The following is a 14,582-nucleotide window of genomic DNA, read 5'->3' as shown; positions in this document are numbered from 1 at the left end:
GTTATGCAGGTACCGCAGAGCACAAGCCTCGCTCAGCTCGTTGTCGGTCATTTCCATGTCTTCTTTCTCACACAACGGTTTCAAGTCAAGACCTGAATTTTGAACTTGGCTTTATAAAAGACATAACTCATACTCCTAAATTTTTACATTCCGCTCGAGTCAGGTAAATCCATTAAAATGTTCCGTAATATAATAACCGATCTGAAATTTATTTTGTTTACATTCATCTTGCCTTCGATATGCAGTAACCAAGGTTATGGTGACTGTTATTCAAAATCAATAAATAAATCAACTTGTGCTGCCAGTTTAAAAAAATTCACTAACGTTTCCGATTTGACATTTCCAGTTACTGAGGGGTGGTTAAATTTACGATACAGTTTTGATAGACGAGTGGCAGGTCGTGTCGTCGGTTTTTTTAACCCCTTCGCTGTCTGTTGTATTGAAATTAACTAGCATTAGAGCCAAAAGAAAAATTAATCGGCTGTTGGATTGAGGCCAATTGCATTTTCAACTGGTAAAATTCCTTAGCGACAATTGTTATTTCATCGAAAGCATCAACAAATGTATATCTGTCAAAGACGACCAACCTTTTAGAGTAGACAAATAGCACAATCGATTAAAGCACGAGGTTTTGAAAACCAAGGCGTCGATTAATACAAAATATAAATAAAAAGGGTACATACTAAGCACAAAATAATAATTACGTACGATTCAGACGATCCGTCTTCTTTTGTCACAGTCAATCTCCGTCACTGGCACCGTCAACATTAATTACATGCATTCTTATGGAGCCATTCACACGTAACGTCACCGTCACGGAACGTCTTGACGGACGGAGCGTGTGAACGTTCCGTTAAAGAAAGTATTAAACTAATTTTGACGGAAGCTGACGTTTCGGTGACGGTGACGGAAGGAGGCGGATCGTCTGAATCGTACATTATGTCAAATAAATAGCACACGCTTAAAAAATCCGTGCAAGTTAAAGCCATAATCATACGCATTATCAATATGAATTAATTATGACTGCAGTTTTCTTAATAATTAGTTGTTGTAACGGTCAATTTAAAAAATATTTTTTTCTGGCTTGTGGTCTCGAAGGGGTTGAATCGATGCGAATGACAGTTTCGCTATCTTTGCGGCATTTTGTCGCTATCTTATCGCATCGCAATCTTTTCTAGCCGACAGTGAAAATCACTATATTTGAATACAGATAAATACTGATTTTATTAGTGGAACGATACAGATTTTTAAAAAAATTATTTGGCATCTCTGCTGGTATTTCTGAATTTTACCACCTTCACTTCTACAGCTGCTGTGCCCAGCTTGACAGTTCGTTTTATTATGAAAACAAATTTATCTTAACGCAACGCATCATTGCCACTGACACCACTCTATCAAAACTCTATCTTCACTGTATGTTGTGAACATTCCGGTTTGTTCGTAATTTGCGTCATTTGTGCCATAACGATAGCTGCTGGATTTATAAGGTTGAGTTTTGTGCTAACATCTTGCAGCAAAAATTCATTCGGTGATTACAAGCATGACATCCACTTTGAACTTCTACGTGGTTGGAGAGGTCATCTGCGATGAAATCTTGGGACTATTAGAAAAATACGCCAACGAATCATTAGCAAAGCAAAACGTCTTTCGAGTTGGTGTTTCAGGTGAGATCTCATTATGCGATCGCGAAGTATGACGTATTAAATCAATGACATACTGATAGTCCGCTTGCCCTTGAATTGCAATTTGCTCTGTTTTCAGGCGGTTCGCTTGCTGATGTTTTAACGGAAGGCATGTACGATCTTAGAACCGATTTCACAAAATGGCAAATATTTTTCTGCGATGAGCGTATCGTACCATATGATAGTAACGATTCGACCTACGGGGTTTTTAAGCGGGATCTGCTAGACCGGAGAGCTCAGGTTCCGAAGACAGCCTTTTTTCCGGTCAACACAACGCTCAGTCCATCAGAAGCGGCAGCCGATTATGAGAAAACGATACGGAAAGCGTTTAAAATGGAAAACAGCAGCGAAGTACCATCATTTGATCTACTGATTCTTGGTATCGGTCCCGACGGACATACGGCTTCATTGTTCCCGGAACACCCGGTACTAGAAGAAAAGATGAAATTGATTGCTCCGATTGAAAATTCACCGAAGCCTCCGCCGAACCGAATCACAATGACCTATCCGTTGATCAATAGTGCAAAAGTGTGTATGTTCGGCGCACAGGGTAAATCAAAAGCGGAGATTTTAAGGGTAAGAATTAATTGTTTTGTTTGCTTGAATCTAGCACAAATTTATGTTCATTAAAAAAAAAATAATGCTACACAACTTGAATGCATATGCGTCTGACGACAATGAAGCGGCGGCCCTCGCACTTAAACCTGTAATCCATTCGTTTGCCAGGTCTACCCAAAGGTAGGGGCTATTCCTTGGTCCCGCATAAGAAGGCTGCAAGGCGGCGGAACCGCATTTCTTATTTATTTCCTACTTTTTCTATCACGCGAGGAAAACGATGTCCACTAGCAGAAAAACCTGTAATCCACGTGTTTGCCTTCTCTTTTTAAAATGAAAGCTCTTGTAGCTTTCGGCCTTTTGTGCTTTGGCTTCTTGTGGTATTATTATAATTTCTGGGAGTTTGATCTTTGTGTCAACGTACCTTTGTTCAAATGACTATGTTTTCATCAGAAACTTAAAACTAGAATTCCTGCAACATCTTCAATTTTCAATTGACACTAGTCAAATTAAAATGAAATGTGGATTTAAATTTAATTTGTTTTTTGGCACATTTTTCAATTCTTGAAAACGCATTCGAATTTTTTTAGAGTGCTAAAAAAATCATTCACCCGTTTTCAAAAGCTAGTCTTGAGTCGGATTGGTCTCCCCATTCGTGAAAAATAAATAGCTGAGCATATTGAAGACATGTACACTGTGTCGTTTGAATCGGAGTATGGGAAGCAGTGCGGTAAAATTTCATTTTCAATCGAATAATATAAGATGAAAATGAAATTTATGGCCGCTGACCGTCAGCATATCCCTACTAATTCATTTGACTTTTGCTGCCATTTTCAAGTGAAGCTCCCGGAATTCATCGTCAGTTGAATAATCGTTGATAGTCATTTGAAGTTTTGCTTGCTCAGTTTCAAGTGCCAAGTAGTGTAGCTCCTTCATTGCCTTCGCTCTTGGTAGTAAGCAAATTCGAACGAATAGAATTATAAATGGAAACTGAAGGAGGAAACAATTAATTTATGTGTATTCTGTGATTGATATTCCAGCTATCTGGTTTGTCTTTCATCTATTATCTTGAACCAATTCGAATGTTTACATGAACCTCATTTGAAGGCCGCTCTCACACTATTGAAAGAGATATTTTGTTACTTCAAGAGATCAAGTGACGGTGGTTAAACTGAGCCTCGATTGAAGAGAAACTATTGATTACTGAATGCTGCCCGTTCGGGCCGTCAGCAAACATTGTGTGTGTCAGAGAGTGAAGTTTACTGCATTAGAGAGATCGTCAATGTGTTCCACATTCAGTTTCAATTGAATTGAATGAAGTTTTACAGCACTGATGGGAAGTCTAATGACCTACTACACATGGCTGGAACTACTCTGTAGTAAGCATTGACTTAATGCTTTTTTCGAAGTTCTTCAGGTGGACTAGTTTTCATCTTGTTGCACACCAAATAAGTCTTACCAGGCTCGTTCAAGGGGGAGGGGGTGGGTGTTCAAGAGAGGGTTCAATGGATGGTTCAAAATGTGGGAGGGGGGTTCAATGGGGGGCGGGTTCAAGGGAAGAAGGATGGGGATTCAAGGGAGGGAGAGGGTTTCAAACGGAGGGGAAGGCGCAAAAATTTGAAAGAAATGTCAAGTTTTTGCACTTTTATTTAATAAGTAATCTATTGTTCATGGAACATAATATTGAAAAATCTTCCATGGGGGGTAAAAAATCCCTGAACCACCCCTCCCCCCACCTGAGCACGGACCTGAGTCTAACATAACTACAAGACTGTATGATTCGAGTAGAAGTAGTTTACAGAGACGAGATATTCGTTCACAACCCCAATAAGTTGAAATCTGAAATTTGGGAACATGTGTTTTACCTCCAGTAATATAGCTAAAAGCAGTCCAAAAAATTGATAATTGTATAATGCTTCTAATTCGCAGAAAATCTTAGTGGATAAGGAACAAAATCTTCCGGCGACTCGTGTAGATCCTGCAAATGGTCACCTAATCTTCGTTGCCTGCGATGAAGCTGCTGCACTCGTCGACATTAATCCAAACCGCGAGAAGGATGACTAAAAGATGGTGCGTGTCTGACAATCTCTGTTCCGTAAAACAAAATCACCAAGTGCATTTTACTTGATCCATTAACGGTACCTAAGCGAAGTAAAAAGTTGAATTCGCGCAAACACCTATTGCTGTGAAGGGAGTTTCTTTTTAATTATTGAATGTAAATTTGAATAAATGTAACTGTTTTCGATTGTTCTATCACTAAATGGTAATAAGTTAAAACTGGTTCGTTAAATAGTAATCACATCATCACTGAACATAATACTTCTAGCACATTGGGCATAAATTGTAGCATCGTTGAGGACTTATTTGTAGCAAACGCTTATTATTCCTTGTACTTTGCGATTATGAAAAAAAACTCAGTCTTCGTTGACGAATTTTTTGTATTCTTGGTTCAGCTGTGGTTCCATTGGTCCCCATTTTGGTAGTGGTCGGAATGCGTTTGATATTTTCTGAAAGAAACTCAAATTTGTTTCATTCGAGTCTTGTTACCAACCCATGGACTTACCTCAGATAACGTTTTTCCTTCCTGTTTGAAGATTGCATAGCATCCCCAAATTGGTAACTGTAAGAGTCCAAATGCCGTTATGCACCAGCCTAACGCTATAATTGGAAAATATAATAAAGTTTGGTGTTAGTTTTATAGTTCTGAAGTAATTTAAGAAACTGTACTCGCATGAGATTTAGTTTCAATGGAATTCGATAAAAAGGTATTATAATTATGTTTGTCAAAAGAATGCCGAATTATATTTTGTGAGTAATGAACGTACCGTAAACGGCCGACGGATAAATGTAGCCCTGATAAGTTAGTGGTTCCAAAGTCACTAGATTGTAGACCAGGATGGCAAACATCAGTATTGGAGTGATCCATCGCCAGCAAAGCCGCCAATATAAACTTGGCCGTCTACCTAGCATAAACTCTACATCCTTGCAGAAACGCTCAGTACCGTAGATCCAACCGATTGCAATCAATTCGGCAATAGCTAGTACCAATGCGATGAAAGAAGCCCCAAAATGGTCCACCAAAGTAAGAATATATTGGCCTCCCTGAAGAAAAAATGTTAATCCAACAGTCAGAATTTCATCAAGAATCATTCATGTTTCTAGTCACTTACCGGTGTCACATAGACACTTCCCAGTCCTACGCCACAAACTGCAATCGTACCAGCTGCTTGCCAATTCTTTACCTTCGGAAACTGATCCCGAATGACGGTCATCACACAGGAAGTCATGGCCACATTACTGCCGATTCCGAGCACGAACAGCATCAGAAAGAACATGACCGAGAAAACTTGCGGCACTACCTCGAACTTGGCAATCGCCTCCGGATAGGAAATGAAAGCTAGTCCGGCCCCTGGCTTAACAACGTTGCCGACATCATCGCTACCGACTACGTGTGCCAGGTGACCGAGAATGCCGAAGATTGTACAACCTGCCAGCAGAGAAGTGAAAGTGTCGATCGTAGTCACGATCGTCGCATCGCGATGAACATTGTGACGGAATTTGTTGTACGACGAATACATAATAATATTGCCAAAACAAATTGAAAGTGAGAAGAAACACTGGGTCACGGCAGCGTACCATACTTTCGGATCCAGGATCTTGTCCCACTGAGGCTTAAGGAAGTAGATAATTCCATTCACGGAACCAGGAAGGGTGCAGGCTCGCACCAAGAGAATGATCATTACCAAGTAAGGAAAGAGTGCTAAGAAGTACGATGCTTTCCCCGCACTTTTTACGCCTGTTGGATTTAAGATAATACTTATTATTTGCTGAAACTGTCATATAGATATTGAATAGCTACGAATAGATAAGACAGGTACCTTTGATAAGAGTGAGTAAAACGACCGACCAGGATAAACACAGAAACAAGGTGAGCTGCCAGTCTGGTAGACCAATTCCGTCGTCAATGCTGCTGATTTCTTTGAGAACCACACGTCTGTTGATGTTCAAGATTATTAGTGGTTATGAGAGTACTTCTGACAAATCTAACGACACAACTGATAATTGATGATGATGCCATTGATAGAAAGAAGAAGCGTCGTAAGAAGCGTAACGATAAAAAAATCTGAAAACGAAATGCTACTCGCTGTGACCTACTTACGGTTAATTTAAAAGTAAAATGTTAATAATTAAACCCCTTTAGTGTATTCACTATATATAGTATATAAAGAGTAATATTTTGTTGAAGATGATAATAGTCTTGCGAGAAGATGAAATCCTTCATGGTTTGAATTCTTAACGTCTTTCCACATTATTAAAAACATTAAGAATATGCAAAAAACGTTTTCCAAATTTATAAATTTCGGCGCCCATTCGATCTTGGCGTCCTACGCGACCGCCTACTTTGCCTATGCCTTCATCCGGATCTGTAATTCAATATAGTTCCCATTTAGGTTGATAACTTGTTCCAGTGATTTTCAACATTTTCATCCTGTAAAAAAAATCCAGAAGAATTTTTAAATTCTCCGCGGCGTCGATGACCCAAATAATTAAAAGATCTACAGTGTTTGAACAAATCCACTTTCTTGCTGCCTAAAAGTACACGTGGAACTTTTGACAACATTACGTTCCTAGAACAAGTTCCTAATGTACTTTCACGCTTGAACGATGAATAGTGTATTCCAGACGTTACTTAGAAGTTAGTTCAATTGCATCATGTGAACCTTCAAGCACAGAAAATAGATATCAGGAATCAGAACACTTTGGCTCGAATGGCACGTTCCGGCGTGTGGCACGTAATGGCATAAAATTTTGAATAAGAACATGGCAAATATTTGCAGATGTCCGGAGCCGGTTAAACATGTTAAGTCCAGATGGGTGTGTGTGTGTGTGTATGTGTTTTCACAAACTTAGATTCAAATTAAAGATCTTGTGCAAAATTCCTGCATATTATTTGCAACAGATTTCTTGTTCCGGAATTATGGGGTAAAATGTGAAAAAAAATTTCACAAACTTAGATTCAAATGAAAGCTCTTTAGGGAACCCTTACCCTGTTTTGGGTTTATTTCGATTGAATTCAAATTGATTGAATTCAATTCATTGAATTCTCAATGTGTGTGATTCAAACGACATAGAAATAAATGAAACAACCAGAAACCGGTGCATCCAAAACAATGGAAATAAAGTATAGTTCCAGAATACTCTAACGGTTTTTTCGGTTCCGATTTTTTATTCAACCATTAAAGAATAGCCCGAGATAATAAAATCGGACAAATGAGGAGTATAAGAAAAATTAACGTTAAGATAAAAATTTGTCATTTGGTGTGAACGAGCTGTAATTTTGTAAAATTTCACCAATATCAAGGGGAACGTGCCATTTGAACCAATTTGTTCTGATTCCTGATCTGAAACATAATAGTGACAGACAGGTACCAGTACTATAGTTTTTATTTTAAGGGACTTTAATTTGTTTTTTAAACGGTATAATTTCTGACCATTAAAAAGCTATGAGAAATGTCCAAAAGTGTGGGAAAGGGGTGCCACAAGAATAGAATGAAAGCAAAATTGTAAACCGGAAAAATCTTTTGTTTCAAAAACACGAAAAAAAATCAGCTTTGCATCGAATTGTAACTGGCGAAGAAAAATGGATTTGTTTTGAGAATCCTAAACGGAAAAAATCATGGGTTAATCCGAGACAATCATAACTATCGATTTGGCAAGAATACTGTGCTTGTCCCGGGTTAGCGGTTCAATGCATAGGACGCTGGTCTTACAAACCAGTTGTCGTATGACCGAGCCCCGACCTGGAAGGATTCTTAGTGTCAGTAGGATTTATAGTACTAGCCATGCAATGATTCTGTACACTAAGAATCGGCTGCGAAGTCTGTTGAAACAGAAAGGCCAAATTCCACAAAAGGAATGTAATGCCCACACGCAGAAAAATTTATTTTAAATTTTATTATATTAAACTTTGAATTCAAAGGTATTTTATTCTGAATCAGCGCTTATTTTCATTTTGCTTTGATTCAAATACATTTGATATTTACATCAAAGCAAATTATTATTAGAAATAAATAAAATAAACATTAAATTCAAATATATTGTTCTTTGAATTCAAATATATTTCATTTCCACCTGAATTTCATTTCACTTAGATTCAAATACAATTCTTATTTGATTCAAAGCAAATTAGTTTTGTTTCTAAAATCAGGCTTTCATGCAACTGTGTGTAGATTCAATGATGGATTTTTTTTAAATTCAATAAATTGTTATTTAAAAAAAATTTTAGCTAATTATTGTAAATAAAATTTTTATTTATTATTGAATGAATTTTGTGTGCTCAGCTAAGTACGGTTGTGGTATTGACTCCTCTACTTCCTTTCTTTCAAAATTTTCCAACAGCTCCACTGTGAAACCGTTCTCTGGAATGAATACAAATGTAAGTTCCATGTACATAAATAATTCATAACCTACCTATCTTATGAAAGCATATGGTATCGCACAATTATAACGATTTCAATAGTGCAGATAGTTTCAATTCGTCAACTGCATCGAAAATTATTACTTTCACGAACGAGGTTTTCCGTTTGAGTGATGTAACAAAATGAAATCTTAGAAAAAAATGTGTTAAATATCACAAAATCAACTAGTCCCAATGTTTGATTCAATGAAAATGATTTAGAATCAATAATCACTGGCATTTGATTCAAGGACAAAAATTTTTAATCGACTCCCATGAATTTAAAGCTAAGACTCTGTATATTTGATTCAGTTCAATTCCAAAGTCAACAATTTTTTTTTATCTATCCAACAACATATTTGATTCAAATACATTTAATGTACTGTAACAAGCATTTGAATCAAACAAATTTTTGATCTGTTTCAATAAATTTTTGAAATTTGAACCCATATCTCAATATATTTGAATCTAATATCCATTACCACACAAAATTTGATTCAAAAAGAGTTTTATTTGATTCAAATTTTAATTCAAACATAATTCTATTTGATTCAAACAATTGTTTGAAGTTGATTTAAAGACTTAATATTTTAGAATCTAATGTGTTCTATTTCTCTGCGTGCAGGACTTTGCTTTGCTTCACTGTGCTTGGTCAGATCAGAAAGATGTGGTGTAAAGGTTCTAAACCCTGGTGAGACTGTTAACACTTATCACACACTACAGATAACAAATGATTAAATTGAACCATTAATTGATCGAATAACGACCAGAATGGACCAACCGAAAATTGGGTGTCTGATTAATTGCTTCAAAAGACGAAATTATTTCTTCAACCTAAAAAGTTACACTTTTTTGTGTCTTTACAGTAAGTTTTGGAACATCAGGAATCAGAACAAATTGGCTCAAATGGCACGTTCCCCTTGATATTTGGAGATTTGTGCCTTGCCATCAATTTGTTTTTAGCATCATTTTCCCGATATATAAGAGGGAAGTATTGAAAGGAAATGGTAAGGGTTGGACTAGGAGGATGGGAAAAATTGACGACACAAAAACACACAAAAGCAGTAGTAAATTCTGCACCCCTAAGGGATGCCGAACAATCTGCTGAGGATCACATTTAGTGGAAGCAGAAGTAAATTCTGAACCTCTACGAGGTCCCGAACAGTCCGCTGTTAATAAAACCTCCAACCCCCGAGAGGATTTGAAGATCTTACAAAAACGACACCATTCTGCACTCCCGGAAGAATGCAGAACGATTCGCAGTATGTACGAGCAGAAGTAAATTCGGCACCCCCTAAAAGATGCCAAACAATCTGCTAAACCCTATTTAAGGTAAATACAGAAGGGATTCATTCACTCCAGGAAGAACGATGAACCCTTCTGACTATAGCTCCTTACCACATTGGATAAGAAACGAGAGAATATCCTTCAATTTTAGCTCCGCATACACAGACTCAACCATGTATGGAGAACCAAAAACCCGGATAGGTAGCTACGTCAATGCGGGACAGTTACATATCAGATGATATGAAGTACCATAATCGCATTCACACAAATCACACGAATAATACTCAGCACGTTGAATAGTAGCCATGTGATAATTGAGTTTGCAATGTCCAGTCAGAGCTCTGACCAGAATACTGCAATGATGCTTGGAGAAATGCAGTAGACACTTTGACATTTTCAGATTTAAATCTGGTAGAAATGCTTTTGTCTGAGCGCAAGTTTGCAAGCTGCGCCAGTAGCTGGCATGTTTGGATACAGCCCAAGAACGAATCTTGTGCTTTATCCAACTAGTTGAAAGCGGTAAAGCTGGTTCAGGACCAACGAAATCATTCGTTGCACCAGCTCTAGCCAACTCATCAGCCCATTCATTTCCAGTAATACCAGAATGGCCGGGTACCCATAAGAAGTAAACAGCATTTGAAATGCTGAGGTCTTCAATTTGAGTTCGACATGCGATCACTAGATTCGACCGTGAGTCATTCGAACTGAGTGCTTTTAAGGCTGCCTGACTGTCGGAACAAAAATAAATTCGCTTACCACAGATCCTCTGCTGAAGTGCCGATTGTACTCCACACAGAATCGCGTAGATTTCTGCTTGAAACACAGTACAGTATCTACCAAGTGAATGAGACTGCTCCAGCCTCATTTCACGACAGTAGACACCAGCACCAGCACGACCATTCAACAGAGAACCGTCCGTATAACAAACTATGTGTTCATCAAGTTGTCGTTCCAGACAACCAGACAACCATTCCTCACGAAAAGGATAGCTCACATTGAATGTTTTGAAAGGAAAACTGCATGTGAGAGTTAGGTCACTAGGAGCGAGTAAATACTCATCCCACGTAACCATTTGAGACCACAAGCGAGTGTGGCTGGTAGCATAATCTAATGGGTTACTGTTCCAAAGCCCTGTAACCTTAAGACGATATGCACAAGATAATGCTTCTTGTTTTAGGAACACATGTAGTGGTTTAATGCACAGTAGCGCCTCTAGAGCAGCAGTAGGAGTTGTCGTGAATGCTCCTGTCATCGCCATTAGGACCATCCTTTGGATATGATTTAGCTTTGACTGAACTGTCGCGACTTCTCCTTTCTGCCACCATACAAGACATCCATATGCTAAAATTGGTCTAACAATAGTTGTGTAGATCCAATGAATATATCTGGGTTTGAGTCCCCATGATTTTCCAAAAGCTCGTCTACATTGGCCGAAAGCCATGCAAGCTCTTTTAATTCTGAAATCAATGTGAGCAGACCAATTCAGTTTTGAGTCAAGAATAACCCCGACGTATTTAACTTGTTCGACCACAGTGACATCTGAACCAAAGAACTGCAACGGACGAGCTCCTGTGATTATCCTACGATGAGTGAAAAGCACCATTGATGTTTTGCCCGGATTTACAGATAATCCAACCTGACAACACCATTGTTCAACAGATCGCAGGGCTTGCTGCATTAAATCAAAGAGAGTGTTAATGCTTATACCGGTCATCAATATATGATAATCGTCGGCAAAACCATAAGTCGGAAATCCAAGGTTATTAAGTTTCCTTAACAAACCATCAGCGACAAGGTTCCATAAAAGTGGGGATAGTACACCACCTTGAGGACACCCACAGACACTTAGCTTTCTAATCTCTGCTTGCCGAAGCGATGAACAAAGAAGTCGATTGCTAAGCATTGCGTGTATCCAATTTGTGATACTTGAAGGTATGCCATGACCACGGGCTGCTTCCAGAATTGAATTGAAAGACACGTTATCAAAGGCACCTTCAATATCTAGGAAAACTCCCAAGCAAGATTGCTTTTGTGAGAAAGCTTTTTCAATGTTGTACACAACATCATGTAACAGGGTTGTAGTGGACTTTCCACGCTGGTAAGCATGTTGCATTCCATGTAGCGGATGCAGGCCCAAACTAACATTTCTGATATAGTGATCGACTATGCGTTCCACTGTTTTAAGAAGAAATGAGCTTAGACTGATAGGCCTGAAACTCTTCGCTTCCTCATAAGTGTCGCGACCGCCTTTGGGAATAAATTTGACAATTATTTCCTGCCAGGCTCTTGGAATATATCCTGTCGCAAGACTAAAAGTAAGTATTTTCTTCAAAACATGTTTGAAATGTTCATACCCTTTCTGCAGTAACACTGGGAAAACTCCATCCTTTCCAGGAGACTTGTACGGAGCAAAACTCTCAACTGCCCATTTGACCGATTCAATCGTCACAACGCTTCGAGCAAGGGCCCAAGAATCGTAACTACCTGAAAAAGTCTCGGGAAGAGCTGTCGGTGATGGATCTATACATCCTGGAAAGTGAGTGTTAAAAAGATAGTGAAGTACATCACCTTCATCAGACAAGTGTTCACCATCTGAAGTTCTTAAGAAACTGACATTAAAGTCCTTAGACTTCGAAAGTAACTTATTTAATCTGCTAGCCTCGTTGAGACTAGAGACATTTGTGCAGAGGCTTTTCCAACCACTTCGCTCAGACGATCGAAGAGCATTTTTGTAAGCCCTTCGAGCCAACACGAATACCTCCGACCCATTTCTGCGACGGTGGTTCCAAGCTCTTCTGCATAGTTTCCTTAGTCTAGCAAGTTCAGCATTCCACCAAGGAGTTCCTCTAGTAGCTCGCACAATCCGAAGTGGACAAGCCTCTTCATATGCTGCAACTATGAGTGAGTTTGTCTCGTCGACAACATTTTCCAAATCAATTGGGGTTTCAATTGTTGGTTGGTACCCGTAAAATCTAGTCGCCAAGCCCTCTTCATAGAGGTCCCAGTTTGTAGATTTGGGATTACGATATGTGATAATATCAAATTTAACGTTTGAATGATCAAAGAATATGTACTTATGATCAGACAACGAAGGTTCGAGCTCATCGGAGACGAGCCAATTCACCAACTCATGCGCAATTCTATCAGAGCAGAGAGTTACGTCCAAAACCTCCTCTCTGCCAGATCTCGCAAAAGTTGGACGGTTTCCTGCATTGACTATGTGCAGGTTTGTACTGCTCACAAATTCCATCATATCAGAGCCTCTCGAATTTATATCTGTGCTGCCCCAAATGATATGGTGAGCATTTATGTCACTGCCGATTACAAGCGGTAAATCACTTTTGCAGCAGTATGATACAACCTTTTTGAAGTCATCGCTTGGCGAAGGTTGGTTATGCGGCAAATATGCCGAACAATAGACATATTTCCTGTCTATGCCATCAGTAGTCATACCAACTGTGACAGCACAAATATCCCGAGTTGTGAGCTCCGATATGAGAGAGACATCGAGAGCACTATTTGCAAGTATGCATTATTATGTATGCATTCATTAACTAACAATGTATCTTTTTCTTTGAGTGTATGTTAAGCTGTCAGTTTTTAAGATAATCGGATTAAAGAGAACACGCGTTGCGTTTCATTGTAGAACTAAACTTATTAGTATTTTGTCTCAAACTTTTGTCGTCGATAAGACGTGTTATCTCCGAAATGTTGACACTACCGTAAAGCCACACGGGAACAGAATAGTGGTGTCAGAAGTGGGATTGTTAAGAAATCTCTTACGGTGTGAAATTGAGGTTAGAATCGTTAAACACGCATTTTCCATAAATTGAAAATGGCTCAAGTTACTCCAGAACTCATGGAGGCATTATCCGGAATGATCGCTCAGGCTCTGAAAGCATCAATTGGAAATGTCGTCCAACAAGCATCCGTTTCAAATCCGCTAGGAGACACCGCAGCTCCTTCGCCGAAAGTAGCACCTTTTTCCATATCAGAATATCGATCTACGGAAGAATCATCTGTGTCTGACTATTTTAATCGATTTGAATGGGCTTTAGAGCTAAGTCGCATTCCAGAAAACCAATACGCTAATTATGCAAGAGTGCATATGGGGCCCGAACTAAATAATGCATTGAAGTTTTTAAGTAGCCCAAACGATCCTGCAGAAATTAACTACGAAGAATTACGTGCCGTATTAACAGACTATTTCGATCGCACCAAAAACAAGTTTGTCGAGAGTATTAAGTTTCGAAACATAGTACAACAAAAGGATGAATCTATTGCTCAGTTCGCTCTACGATTGAAACAGGGGGCCGCACATTGCGAATACGAAGGTTTCCTAGACAGGATGCTCATCGAACAGTTCCTTCACGGACTTGAAGTACGAGATATATGTGACGAGATCATCGCAAAAAACCCACCGACGTTTAAAGTTGCATTCGACATTGCTCGTACTTTGGAAGCAACCCGGAACACGGCACGGGAAGTCAATGCAGGAACACCGATGAATCTTGAAGGCACTAACAAACTCGGATACGAAACTCTTAAAACAAAGCATTCTACACGACGTGTTTTACCACACCAGAAATCACATTTCCACC

At 38.9% G+C, this 14,582-nt stretch overlaps 2 protein-coding genes across 3 annotated transcripts in view; one reads left to right on the top strand and one right to left on the bottom strand.

The window, feature by feature from the left end:
• Positions 1-1,352: 1,352 nt before the first annotated feature.
• LOC131434411 (6-phosphogluconolactonase) lies at positions 1,353-4,413 on the top strand. Its single transcript, XM_058601088.1, has 3 exons — positions 1,353-1,664; positions 1,762-2,258; positions 4,167-4,413. The coding sequence occupies exons 1-3, from the start codon at positions 1,541-1,543 to the stop codon at positions 4,299-4,301; spliced, it is 756 nt and encodes a 251-aa protein (XP_058457071.1). The 5' UTR covers positions 1,353-1,540; the 3' UTR covers positions 4,302-4,413.
• Positions 4,414-4,463: 50 nt separating this feature from the next.
• The window catches only part of LOC131434410 (sodium-dependent nutrient amino acid transporter 1-like), a 64,192-nt gene continuing 54,073 nt past the window's right edge, over positions 4,464-14,582 (bottom strand). For both annotated transcript variants that reach the window (XM_058601086.1, XM_058601087.1), the window contains exons 5-9: positions 6,116-6,231; positions 5,408-6,033; positions 5,063-5,339; positions 4,801-4,895; positions 4,464-4,744 (exon numbers count right to left, since the gene is read on the bottom strand). In XM_058601086.1, the coding sequence (XP_058457069.1) occupies positions 4,652-4,744; positions 4,801-4,895; positions 5,063-5,339; positions 5,408-6,033; positions 6,116-6,231 (1,207 nt within the window). In that variant the 3' untranslated portion in view covers positions 4,464-4,651. The remainder of the gene's footprint in view (positions 4,745-4,800; positions 4,896-5,062; positions 5,340-5,407; positions 6,034-6,115; positions 6,232-14,582) is intronic.

Source organism: Malaya genurostris, chromosome 3, assembly GCF_030247185.1.
Source record: "Malaya genurostris strain Urasoe2022 chromosome 3, Malgen_1.1, whole genome shotgun sequence".
Classification (NCBI taxonomy): Eukaryota; Metazoa; Arthropoda; class Insecta; order Diptera; family Culicidae; genus Malaya; species Malaya genurostris.
Note: the sequence above shows the minus strand (reverse complement) of the source record. Positions and strands in the feature narration are given on the sequence as shown.